We start from the raw sequence: 12,577 nt of genomic DNA, 5'->3' as shown, positions 1-12,577 counted from the left end.
GATGAAAATTGGTAGTAAAACAATAGTCGTAGATGAAAATTAGTATGAGTTAAACATGTGGACCAAAATTGTCATTTTGCTTACTCGTGATACCAAAATTGGTATTTGCTCAATAAGTTATTACTATCTACTATCATAAGTGTCATTATGTTACTAGCTTCAAATTTTTAGATATATTTATTTGTTGTATAAACAAAATTTAAATGTCAAAGTAATATTGAAATTCTATTAACCTTAGCTTACATAATGAATAAGCTAAGCATGAAGTCATTCATGGTTAATGCATGGATGCAGAACCTATCAAACGTTGCCGCTGGTATGACTTCAATTTCTTAGTTGACATTTTATCATATATTGGATTATTGATAATAACCATGTTTCAAATTTCCAGGGTGTCAGAGAATTGCCCTTCGATTTGAGCCATATATTATATATTTGCTTCTTCTATATATTCTAGAAAGACAAGGAAATTAGGGTGGAGAATGAAGTAGTTTGAATTATTAAGGTGATTCGAGAGTTTAAATATATTAAATATTGATGAAATGTGAGTTAGGGAGTCTTGACAATAGTGAAAATGTGAGCAAATTATGATTTTTTGTTAAACAGAAAAAGACAGAGAGGAGAGAGAGAAAGATCAGGATCATCTTATTCCTTCTTCTTTATTATAGTACAATGATCTATATATACAAGATACGATGAAGAGATATAATAATAGAGAATAATTACATCCGTTACAGACGTTACAAAGTTATTATTAATGTCCACCATAAATCTTATTTACAACACTCCCCTTGGACATTATTTGACAATGATCTTGCCTCATTAAAAACTTGCTAGGAAAACCCTGTGGGAAAAACCTAGACAAGAAAAGAGTACAATAGAAAATATTCATGCCTCATTAAAAACTTCACTAGGAAAACCACGTGAGAAAAACCTAGTTGAAGAAAAGAATACGTGATATATGTAAAAAATATATTGTATTAGTCGCCTTATTAAAAACCTTTAACTTAAGAAAACCCTGTGGGAAAAACTTAGTTAAGGGAAAAAGAGTACAACCATAAGCCTTTCCGGGCGCAAACTGCATAATCTTCAAAATTTTGGGGTTTGTCCATTTAAGCACTTATTTTGCAATATTTTCCCATTTACATCATTATATCATACTCATGCCTCATTAAAAATCACACTAGAAAAACCCAATGGGAGAAAACTAGTGAGGAAAATAGTACATGATGTGTTGCAAATAGTGCGCAACTGTTAGTCTTTTATGACTTAATCTTTAGAATTTTACGTCCAATCTTCCGGATTGATTCGAGTAAATCTACTTCCTGTCTCCCCCTGAAGATAACGATCTTCAAGTTCTACACATATTTCATTGATGTTTACACCATAAAAATTGACTGAGATAATAAGTATGTCCATTATCAACTCTTTATTGAGCACATAATGATACATATTATTCCTTCTATGTGAGGATAATAACCCCATTCGCAACTCTTTAAAAAGTAAATAATGACACATAATGATATTTAAGTAAATCCTCATTTCGGAAATTATAAATCCATTAGGGATTTTTTAAGATAAATTAGAGGATATATTTAGGATATTTTCAAGAGGAAACGATATTTGAGTTTCCCAATCACATATAACATTACTAGGCATGTTTATGATAATATATTTTCATACTTTGTTATGGGGGAGAAAATACCTTTAGTCAATTTATTGACTATAAGAAAGATCATAGTTAGTAACTTACTAACTTTTATACTTCTTATTTTGTGATTTTCATTCATCACATTTTGAGAAAATTCATCAAGGATTTTAAATATAAGTAACAAGTTACCCATATAAATATGTGATAACTATAACTATTAGCTACATATCTAATTTATTTACTGCTAGTTTTAATTTATTGAATAGCGGAATATAAAGCCATGACTAATATTGGGTCTCTTCGAAAACCCTCAACTCGCATTTTATTAACGAGTTTTGATTTGTATGCCTAAATTGCTCTTTTCTATCAAAACAGTTAGCACGCTGCAGACATTATGCTACTGTTTTCATTTCTGGATCCAGATTTAAGCATTTATGAGCAATAGAGGCAAAAAAATGTTGTCGACAACTATAACAGCTTTGTAAATATCTTTTATACACATGGCAATTTTGTATCAACCAAATATATGACATTTCCCAAGATTATTTGAATTTGGTTGTTCCGCTTCCCCAATATTTTAGTTGTTTGGTGCACCTACAGTTTTACTGGGGGTTAAAATTTCTATATTTCTGGAGTGACGAAATTTCTTCACTAGATCTAGATTTGCAAATTCTTAAACCAATATATGCTTCTGGCATAATGGTAGAGATGTTTAGTCCTAGTTGGGGATTTCAACTCTTAAAATATTTTTTATGGACTTAGTCACTCATTGGGATTTCTAGCAGATAATTTGTTCAATGTCCGAACTTCTGGTTCTATAAGGCTAGTACATGGGTTTGAATATTTTTATCAATTTCTCGGCATTTAATTAATTAGAAATTTCAAATCTCCCCCTAATGCCGAGAAAATATCTTATAATGCAACCAACATCACGGTTGATTTCTCATAATAGGATATAGCTAGAAGGGTTGCATACTAAAAAAAATTGAACGCAGATTGGGAAATGCATCATGTACTAGCGTATGTGATATGTAGTGGATCAAGATATTGGTTATTCAATTTTTGAAGGTCCCCAAAAAACATATTTCCTCCAAAATTGCATAATTTGTTTTCCAAACAAAGCTCTATTAAGATTTAGAGCTATAGTTTAAAAAAATATGATATTGTGTATCTTAAATAAGTGTTTCATGACAATTAGAGAAACAAGTAGAGTACTCAACATACAATGGAGTGAACTCATCAAGATAACATATCATAATTTTCGTCTATTTTATCATGCTTTCTAAAAAACAATTAAGCATCAATTTGGATGCATGGCATGGGTGATACTAAACATGTTTTCTTGTGAATTAACAATATGCATACTTCACAGATAAATTATACGCATGCATTCAGATTGCAATTGTGAATCCACAAAATGCATACTTCACAGTTAAATTTCACACATGCATTCAGATTGCAAAATTTGTAGGAAAAAAAACCTTAACACATTTTTACACCAAATTTTGCAGATATGAAATTCAGCAAGTCTTGAAAGTACATAAAAAATTTTCATTTCAATCCAAGACGTGGAAGTATTTTTTCCAACATTGCTCCAGGCAGAAAAATAATTAGCAGCACATTGTCAAAACTTTACAAATTTTTTTGGAATAACCAAAACATATTTTTAAGAAAATATTTTCACAGACATCAAATACCACAAGTCTAGGTTCTCCAGAAAAAAATTTCATGCCAAAAGGAGTTCAACAAGTATTTTTCATGAATTTAGTTTTCAAACTGCACCGATCTGAATTTTCAGGCATGCAGTGATCAAAATTTTCATGCTCATATATAACTAAATGGTGATTTCAGTTTTGCATGGCTCAGATGTAACTATCAAATATTGAATAAACATCAATTTTCATTTCCAGACAAAATTACAATCAAAACCAGGAGCATCAGCTTCAATAACTGGTAAAGATGGTGTAGAAGAGTAGTATCATACTCTCACAAGCATAAAAAAAGAACACCACCATTTGTCCATCTGTGGGGACTCTAAGTGGGAATTACATTATGATGTATTCAATTGGAAAGCATCTTCACATGTTACCTTATCCAAGGAAACGCAAGCTGCAGAATCATGATTGCAGGGCATTGCACTAGAGTAATCCCCAAAAATATCCTTTCCAGTAGGAATTTTACCAGCTTTAGATGTCAAATTAGGCGAGAGGCTATCAGCATACTTAGCTATGACTTCAGACATAGCATCCTCTATTACCTTGGTCTCCAAATAAGAGATTAGATCCAACTGTTTTCTTGTTTGACAATCTAAATCACTTTCAGATTCAGACTCAATGGTGTTAAGGGCATCCACAAAATTGTTAGTTTCACTATCAATGTCATCAAATGGGACATTTGAAAATTTTGAACATTTAGCATCAAATTAGACCAGATAGCACTTGACCAGCATGTTGATCCTTAGTACTCAGTACATATAACCTTGACAACATTCAGCATTTCATAACAAAAGTCTCCCCTATTTCACACCTAAATTACATGTCTAATTTGTCTACTAATGGCTACATTTCAAGATGATTAATTCATTCATCTGAAGCATATCACTAATTACTCTCCTCAACAGGCTTCTTTTAGACTGCTTTGCCTCCAAAAAGTTCTTTACTGTAATTTTTATGTAATGCAGAAAAGCTAGGCATCAAGCTGGTGTTTGTATATACAATTAGAGCAATAAAAAAACTTTAAACACCATAAAGTCCATATATACCAAATTAGACTCGTTTTTACACAAGTGACTCAAACATGACAATTTTAGTCTATAAACAGATATTGCAATCCAGTTAAAAATAATCATATGTAATTGCCTTTAGACTTGCATGTATATGTGATAGATTTTCATTTTACAAAGATTATGATTTATAATGACAGATAACGCATTAAACATTAAACCACAACCTAACAGAACATGTATATATGATAGCTTTAACTTTCTTGTCAAAGAGTTAATGGAGATTCAACCCAAAAAAGTTATTAAGAAAGTTAAGGCACTTAATAAATACTTAGCTGTTGATGGAGTTGTTTTACTCATTTTCTGATCATTCGATTCCCTACTCTCTGCCGCAGGGATGATAGTTCGCAGCTCTTCCATGGGAGCCGCAAATGTTCTGGCGATTCCTTCGTCAATGGCGCCATCGCCGGTGATCCGACCGTCGGATCAGGGAGTGGGTGATGGCCCTGGGCTCGCCTCATCGTCGCGATCACCTTCCGCTTGTCTGATCGTTGATCAACCGGCTGGATTGCGAGAAGTCTCCACCGCGGCAGGCCTCAGGATTTCCGATCGGTGATGGCTGCGAAGATCGATTGGCGCGACGGCTGAGGCGACTGGATCGGAAACGGACAAAGAAGCACACAATTCGCTCCAATTCCTTGTGCTTATCTTATGGGTTTGCTTACGTTTGTTTTTTCTCTTCCGACGGTGTTTTTTTTTTATTTTTTTTTTATTTTTTTTTTAACGCAGCAGTTGCCGGATTCAGTATAGGCTGTTCACCGGGAATGTAGAGCGAAGTGAAGAAAAATCCTAATTCACGCAAACCACTCTTAGTAGAACACTCGTGCTGATAACGTGTTAAACAGTAGAACACTCGTGCTGATAACGTGTTAAACAGAAAAAGACAGAGAGGAGAGAGGGAAAGGTCAGGATTATCTTATTCCTTCTTCTTCGTCATAGTACAATGATCTATATATACAAGATACAATGAAGAGATATAATAATAGAGAATAATTACATCCGTTACAGACGTTACAAAGTTATTATTAATGTCCACCATAAATCTTATTTACAACAATTTTGATATAATGTTCATGAACTTATTCAATATACCTCCTCTTTAATAGTTTAATTTAAACTTTCTACATTATCTATCTATTATAATAAGAGCCAATAATGTATTGTTAGGCCCTTAACTGGAATAAAAAAGTGTCGGTACTACTTATTTCTTAAAATGAATGGTTCATAGTATTTTGATTTTAGTATTTTTAATGATTTTTCTTATTTACCCTTTATTATATTATTTTCTTTCCTTAAATAACCTTAAATTCCGTTAGTATAAACTTTATTAACGGAATATTCCGTTAACTATTTATTATTCTTAACTTACTCATTAATTTCTATAAGAAAGGTCTTAGGTTCGAACATCATTCCAATTAGAGTTAGCATAATTGTTAAACATATACTACGAATATGTTAAAATGTATTAAAAAATAAAATATAAAATTTAATATAAACTTTGGTCAAATAATTAGCCCGACTAAATACATAGTATTCAATGATTATAAATCAGGAACTTTGATAATCATTTGATTTTCTTTCATTAAAAAATAATAAATTTAAGTTTCATTTTTTTTTCATTTAATTAATCTTCTTTTGATTATTGAGAACAAAACTTAATATTTCAATTATGCTTTTATCAATGCAGGAAAACTTCTAAAGAAATTTGTAAGTTAATTTTTACTATATTATTATAACAATATCTATTGTAACCTTATATTTTGAATTATTTATTATCATAATCTATTGACAGCAATTGTCATTAACAAACTCTCAAAACAATTTGTCTCAACAATGAATGGAATTTTTTTTTTAAAAAAAATCAATGATTTCATTATTGTGAATGAAAAGTATGTACGCTACTTTATTCAATCATTATGCCGTGGAACTGTGTCCACCTTGCAATGTGGACATAGTTCTATGTTCATAATTACTGAACTATATGTTCATAATTATAAAGCTATATATTCATAATTTTTTAATTTCATATTCATAATTATTGAACTCTATATTCACAATTACAGAACTCTATGTTCATAATTATTGAACTATATGTTCATAATTATATAGCTATATATTCATAATTTTTTAATTTCATATTCACAATTATTGAATCTCTATATTCATAATTACAGAACTATATGTTCATAATTATGTTCACAACTTTATGTTCATAATTTTTAAACTATATATTCATAATTATGAACAATTTTGGAATCGTGTCCACCTTTGTCCACATCATAATTTTCTCACTTTATTGCTCTTATTACTTAAATTAAAAAATAAATTAGTAACTACAACAAAAAATAATATATATGTATTTAATTAATTTAGAATTAGATGTCTCACAACACATGAAACATGTAGGGAAAACTACCACTACCAAATATCAACATGTGCTTGTAAGATAAAGAGTTCATAGCACAACTAAGATCTCAGTCATATACACAACAAGACAAATCTAAAACTTCATACACCATAATCTCATTGCATGATGAATCCCTCTATGATACTACCAATAAACCAATTGCACATGACACAGTGACACACTACCAATAACAAAACAAAAAAAGAAAAAAAAAAACATGTACTGAAAATTAAAACAATAACAATGCTACCTAAAAGAGAATTAGAAACATTTAAACCAAAAATAGTATTTATTTAGACTATCACTTTTAGACTTAGTACTTAGATTAACGTTATTACAAAGTTGAAAACATTTATTAATCAATCTCTCATATATTATCTTGCATTTATATACTTTAAATTATCGATTTAAATAAACAAATTCAACATTTATTTACCTATGCATGAACATCTTCTATATAATATTGCGCTGATATACTTTGAAATACTTATTTAAAAGTAAGTATTGAGCATTATCCTATTCGCGCAAAGTGCGAAGAAAAACTAGTTTAATATATAAGTACAAATATAATATGTGTGGTATTAACTATAAAATATAAAATATTCAATAAAGAAAAATACAATTCACTATTTCACTTAAAAAGTAATGATGTTTTTCACACATTTAGATATTTAACTATTCGCCAAAGCTTCGATATGTAATACTTGAATTTTTCGGCCACGTGGGTTACACAATGTATTGTGCGCCTTGACCTAAAACGATATCATTTTTATAAATTGGTGAGGAGTTGATGCAATGGTGCGACGGACACTATTCCGTCCGTCCAATCTCGTTACTTTTTTTTTTTATGTGTATTATGTTAGGTTTATGTGTATTCTACTTTACAATTCTGTACATACGAAACAGAGAAATTTTTTAAGGCGCACAATGCATTATGCACCCTGATGCACGATACAACAATTGGTAATCAAGGCCATTGCATAGCGCAAATTATGCTGTGGACTCGTGTCCACAATGCATTGTGGACACGAGTCCAAAACGACATCGTTTTCAGGGAAAACGTGACATTCCAGTTAAAAAAAATTTGATTTTGTCTCGTCGTTAACGACGTTATTCGTTTGTGGCATTATGAATGTACGGTTATGGAATTATGAATGTAAGTTATTGAATTATGAACACAAAGCTCTGACATTATGAACATAGAGCTCTAAATTTGTGAACATAGAGTTTCGAAAATTATGAATTTACAGTTATTGAATTATGAATGTACAGTTACGGAATTATGAATATATAGTTATGCAATTATGAATGTATAGTTATGGAATTATGAACATAGAGCTCTGACATTATGAACATATAGTATCAAAATTATGAACATATGCTCCTATAACAAAGCGGTCTGAAATTTTTTAAAAAAATGGTGGAAGATAACTATGCCACTAACGGCACCGTTACCGTGTCCACAATGCATGCTGGACACGGGTCCATAGCATAACGATTGATTGCATAGGGCAGCCCATTTAACACACACATGACACACCCTTAATCTTCTGTTAGCAAATGTGTGAACGTGATATTAAATTGAAGGGTAAACTAAGGGTGTGTTTGGTTTGCACATGTGAATCAGAATCGGAATGAGTATCAAATACTTGGTAATGCTAATGAATTTTGGTGAAAGTATTTAACATGTTTGGTACTAGGGTAGAATGTGAATGATTACTAATAGTAGTGTTTGAGAATGAATAAGAGAATGAAATCTTTATTTTATTTGGGTATAGATTTTTCAATTGATGGGGTATTCGAAATCCATAGTAGTGTTCTAAAAACCTATCAACCAAACAATAACAATCACTTTCATACACATTCTTATGAGCAAAACCTATCAACCAAACACACCCTAAGTGTACCCAACTGTTAATACCACTTTCATGTCTTTACTAACGGAAAACCACATATGGGTGGTGTGGTCATGTTTTTATATTTTAGGAGGATATTTGCTGGTCACTTTTTGATACTAAAAGAACGTTTATTCGGAGAAAGTTTGATAATAATAGCACAATACTTCTTCTAAGAGGGAATCTGCCCATTTTAGATATAATTCCTACATTGCCGCCGTCGATGTTCGAACCTTGGCCTCTTCTCTCCAATACTGCCCACTAAACCATTGAGCTAAACTCGTGCGAGTATAATAGCACAATACTCGATGGACAATTGGAGGTATTAACTCATTTGTAAAAAGTAAAAATTAATAATTTGTGTTAGACTGACAAGTGAGAAATGGAAGAAGGAAAGAGAAAAGGCAAGGCCGTGGTGGTAGGGGGAAGCATAGCAGGGATATCCTGCGCGCACGCGCTCATCGGAGCTGGCTGGGAAGTGGTGGTGCTGGAGAAAACCTCCGCGCTGCCAACCGGCAGTCCCACCGGCGCCGGACTCGGACTCGACCCTTTGGCCCGGAAACTCATCGAGTCTTGGCTCCCTCAGCCCGACCTTCTTCATCAGTCCACCCTGCCACTCACAATCCACGAAGTAAGCTTAAAACTATCATCTTTTTGCTTTTGTTGCTCTTGTAAAATTTTTTTAAAGTAACTTTTGGTAGATTCTGTGAATTTATGTATATTCTTTCAAATAAAATCATTTACTGATTTTAGTTTTTACCTCTGTAATTGATGGTAATTAAGCTAAGATTATGTGTTTGGGCAAATGGTGAAAATGATGGATTATCCAGAATCTTGAACCAATCAGTATAGAGTTGGCCAAAGCCATTTGTCCTGTATGGTATTCATCATTATAAAGAAAATTTTAACTTTCTTGTAAAGGTTTCAATTTGGATGACTTTATTCTTCAGGATATTAGATGTTAACAAAAACCCAGAAAATATCCCAGGATCAAGAAACACGCTTAGGACTTTTATCAAACAGTTTATGGGCACATAGAAAGAAGAGATGGAGGCCAATGACCATGTAGGAGGTACAGAAAAATAGGACAACACATGACGACCATATATCCTAAGTAAAGTTCATAACATATTATAATGCTCTGAATTGAGCCCTCTTGAAATTGATTGTTTTGACAATTGACAGCACAAGGCAACAGATGCAGAAAAGAAAATCAGCTGGAAATTAACAAGGGATGAAGATTTCAACTTTAGAGCAGCTTATTGGGCTGATCTCTATACCCTTCTGTATAATGCTCTGCCCCAAAGTATTGTATTCTGGGCTCATTCATTTCTTTCCTTTTCTTTATCTGATGACAAATCTCGTGTCACTGTCAAAACGAAGGTCCTTACTACTGGGGACACGATCTCCATTGTTGGCGATTTGCTTGTTGCTGCTGACGGCTGTTTATCTTCAATCAGGCAAAGTTTCCTTCCTGACTTCAAACTAAGGTTCGTGTATGAATCAGGTGATGATGAACTTTCTTTCGTAAACTCTGAATTCAAGCAATATGAAGCCTTGTGTTTGAAATGTAGTTTCCTGTTAGGTATTCGGGTAATTGTGCATGGAGAGGGGTTCTTGATTTTTCAAATAATGAGAATTCAGAAGCCATAATTGGCATAAAGGCAGCATATCCAGATCTTGGTAGGTGCCTTTACTTTCACCTGGGATCAAGAACTCATAGTGCGCTTTATGAGCTATTGAACAAAAGGATAAACTGGATTTGGTACATTAATCATCCTGAACCAGAACTTAAGGTAATTTTCACCTCATAAACTTTAGCACTATTAATATTACACGGGAAAAAGGAAACAACCATTATCTACGGTGAAGTTAGGATAGCTTGGTTTGGATCTAACTCCAAATATCTAAACACAGTCTATGTATCTTTTCTCAACCTAAATCCTCAAAAATCATACATTTGTTATGAATTAAAAATCGGTACACTTGTTTTGGTTCTTCTCATTAGGCGGGATTGTTATGAATCTTTTGGTAACTTTAATGCTCTATCTTCTTGAATCTTGCTGCTCTCTGATGATTGTATATGCAGGGAACTTCAGTTACTATGAAAGTAAGCAATGAAATGGTCAAGAAAATGCACGAATTAGCAGAGAAGGTTTGGCCTCGTGAGTTCGCGAGGTTGATAAGAGAAACAAAGGATCCATTTATAAACGTAATATACGATGCTGATCCCTTGGAGAAACTTTGTTGGGATAATGTGGTGTTGGTTGGGGATGCAGCTCATCCCACGACTCCCCACGGGCTGAGAAGTACAAACATGTCAGTTTTGGATGCTGCGGTTTTAGGTAAATGCCTCGAGAAGTGGGGATTGGAGAATCTAACTTCTGCGCTCGAAGAGTATCAGTGTGTTCGGTTGCCAGTTGCATCAGAGCAAGTTCTACATTCAAGACGACTAGGCCGCATCAAACAAGGTTTGCCCTTACCTGATCGCCATGCTTTTGATCCAAAAAATGCTACTGCAGATGAATGTGAAGAGCTTCAGCTGAAGAAAATTCCTTATTTTAGTGATGCACCTTCACTATTGTCGATATGAGGTAGCCTCGAACATTATTTTTGTATATTTAATGTACATTATTTGATAGTATGGTTCATACAGCTGTGTGGACAATCGTTATATCCTACACCACGGCGCACATAGCACTGTGCGCCGCGCGCCTCCCAAAACGACGTCGTTTTGGGGTAGTGTTGGGAGGCGCGGTAGGAAGTTGCTGAGATTATGTGTATTTGTTCACAATGTTATGTGTATTTGTTCACAACGTTATGTGTATTGGTTCATACAGTTATGTGTATTTTTTATACAATTATGTACATTCTTTTTATACAATTATGTACATCCGAATCAGAAAATTTGTGTGTATTATGTTAAGAGTTGATGTGTATTATGTTAAAAGTTTATGTTTATTATGTATTATGTTAGATTATGTGTATTATCTTTTAAAAAGAGTATGTATATTTTGTTATATAATTATGTACATTCATGTATAACATTATGTGTATTCTAGTATAACATTATGTACATTCTTGAACAGCGGGTTTTTTTTTTAAAGAAAAAACTACTGCCATTCACTGGGACGGGAAATTTCAAAAAAAATAATAATTAAAACGACATCGTTTTGCATCTGGGCGCATAGTGCAACGTGCGCCGTGGTGTAGGATATAAATTGCCCTGTGTGGATCATTGTCCACACAATAATGATTGGTTTTTTGGATCGTTCTGCTGTGCATCCGTATTCACCATGCATGGTGCATACGGATGCAAAAATGACGTCTTTTTATTAAAAACGCGCATCCCACTTAAAAAAAAAAATTCAGTTTCGATTCTGGAATTTTAGTTCATAGATTCTGGAATTTTAGTTCATTGATTATGGATATTTAGACGTGAATCGAAACTGATTTTTTTTTCATTCATGCTGGATATTTAGTTCATTCATTATGGATATTTAGTTCATTCATTATGGATTTTTAGTTCATTCATTATGGAATTTTAGTTCATAGATTCTGGAGTTTTAGTTCATAGATTCTGGAATTTTAGTTCATCGATTCTGGAATTTTAGTTCATTGATTTTGGAAATATAGTTCAAATTATGCACAATATAATGTTGTTGGTGGGAATCGAAACTGATTTTTTTTTTTTTTTTTTTTTTTAAGTGAGACACGCGTTTTTAATAAAACGATGTCGTTTTTGCATCTGTATGCACCATGCATGGTGCATATAGATGCACAACATAATTTGCCTGGTTTTTTAGCATAACATATTGGGCCTACTCCTTAGATTATTGAAC

The 12,577-nt window shown here is 32.8% G+C and overlaps 1 protein-coding gene across 2 annotated transcripts; it reads left to right on the top strand.

The window, feature by feature from the left end:
- Positions 1-9,077: 9,077 nt before the first annotated feature.
- Positions 9,078-11,403, top strand: LOC109170999 (6-hydroxynicotinate 3-monooxygenase-like). 2 transcript variants are annotated; one of them, XM_019320131.1, is made up of 5 exons: positions 9,078-9,366; positions 9,657-9,695; positions 9,921-10,225; positions 10,321-10,531; positions 10,825-11,403. In XM_019320131.1, the coding sequence occupies exons 1-5, from the start codon at positions 9,118-9,120 to the stop codon at positions 11,326-11,328; spliced, it is 1,308 nt and encodes a 435-aa protein (XP_019175676.1). In that variant the 5' UTR covers positions 9,078-9,117; the 3' UTR covers positions 11,329-11,403. The 2 variants fall into 2 exon arrangements, with proteins under 2 accessions (XP_019175676.1, XP_019175677.1); XM_019320132.1 differs by lacking the exon at positions 9,657-9,695 and having other exon boundaries at positions 9,080-9,366.
- Positions 11,404-12,577: the final 1,174 nt, after the last annotated feature.

Source organism: Ipomoea nil, unplaced genomic scaffold, assembly GCF_001879475.1.
Source record: "Ipomoea nil cultivar Tokyo-kokei standard unplaced genomic scaffold, Asagao_1.1 scaffold3384, whole genome shotgun sequence".
In the NCBI taxonomy this organism is placed as follows: domain Eukaryota; kingdom Viridiplantae; phylum Streptophyta; class Magnoliopsida; order Solanales; family Convolvulaceae; genus Ipomoea; species Ipomoea nil.
Note: the sequence above shows the minus strand (reverse complement) of the source record. Positions and strands in the feature narration are given on the sequence as shown.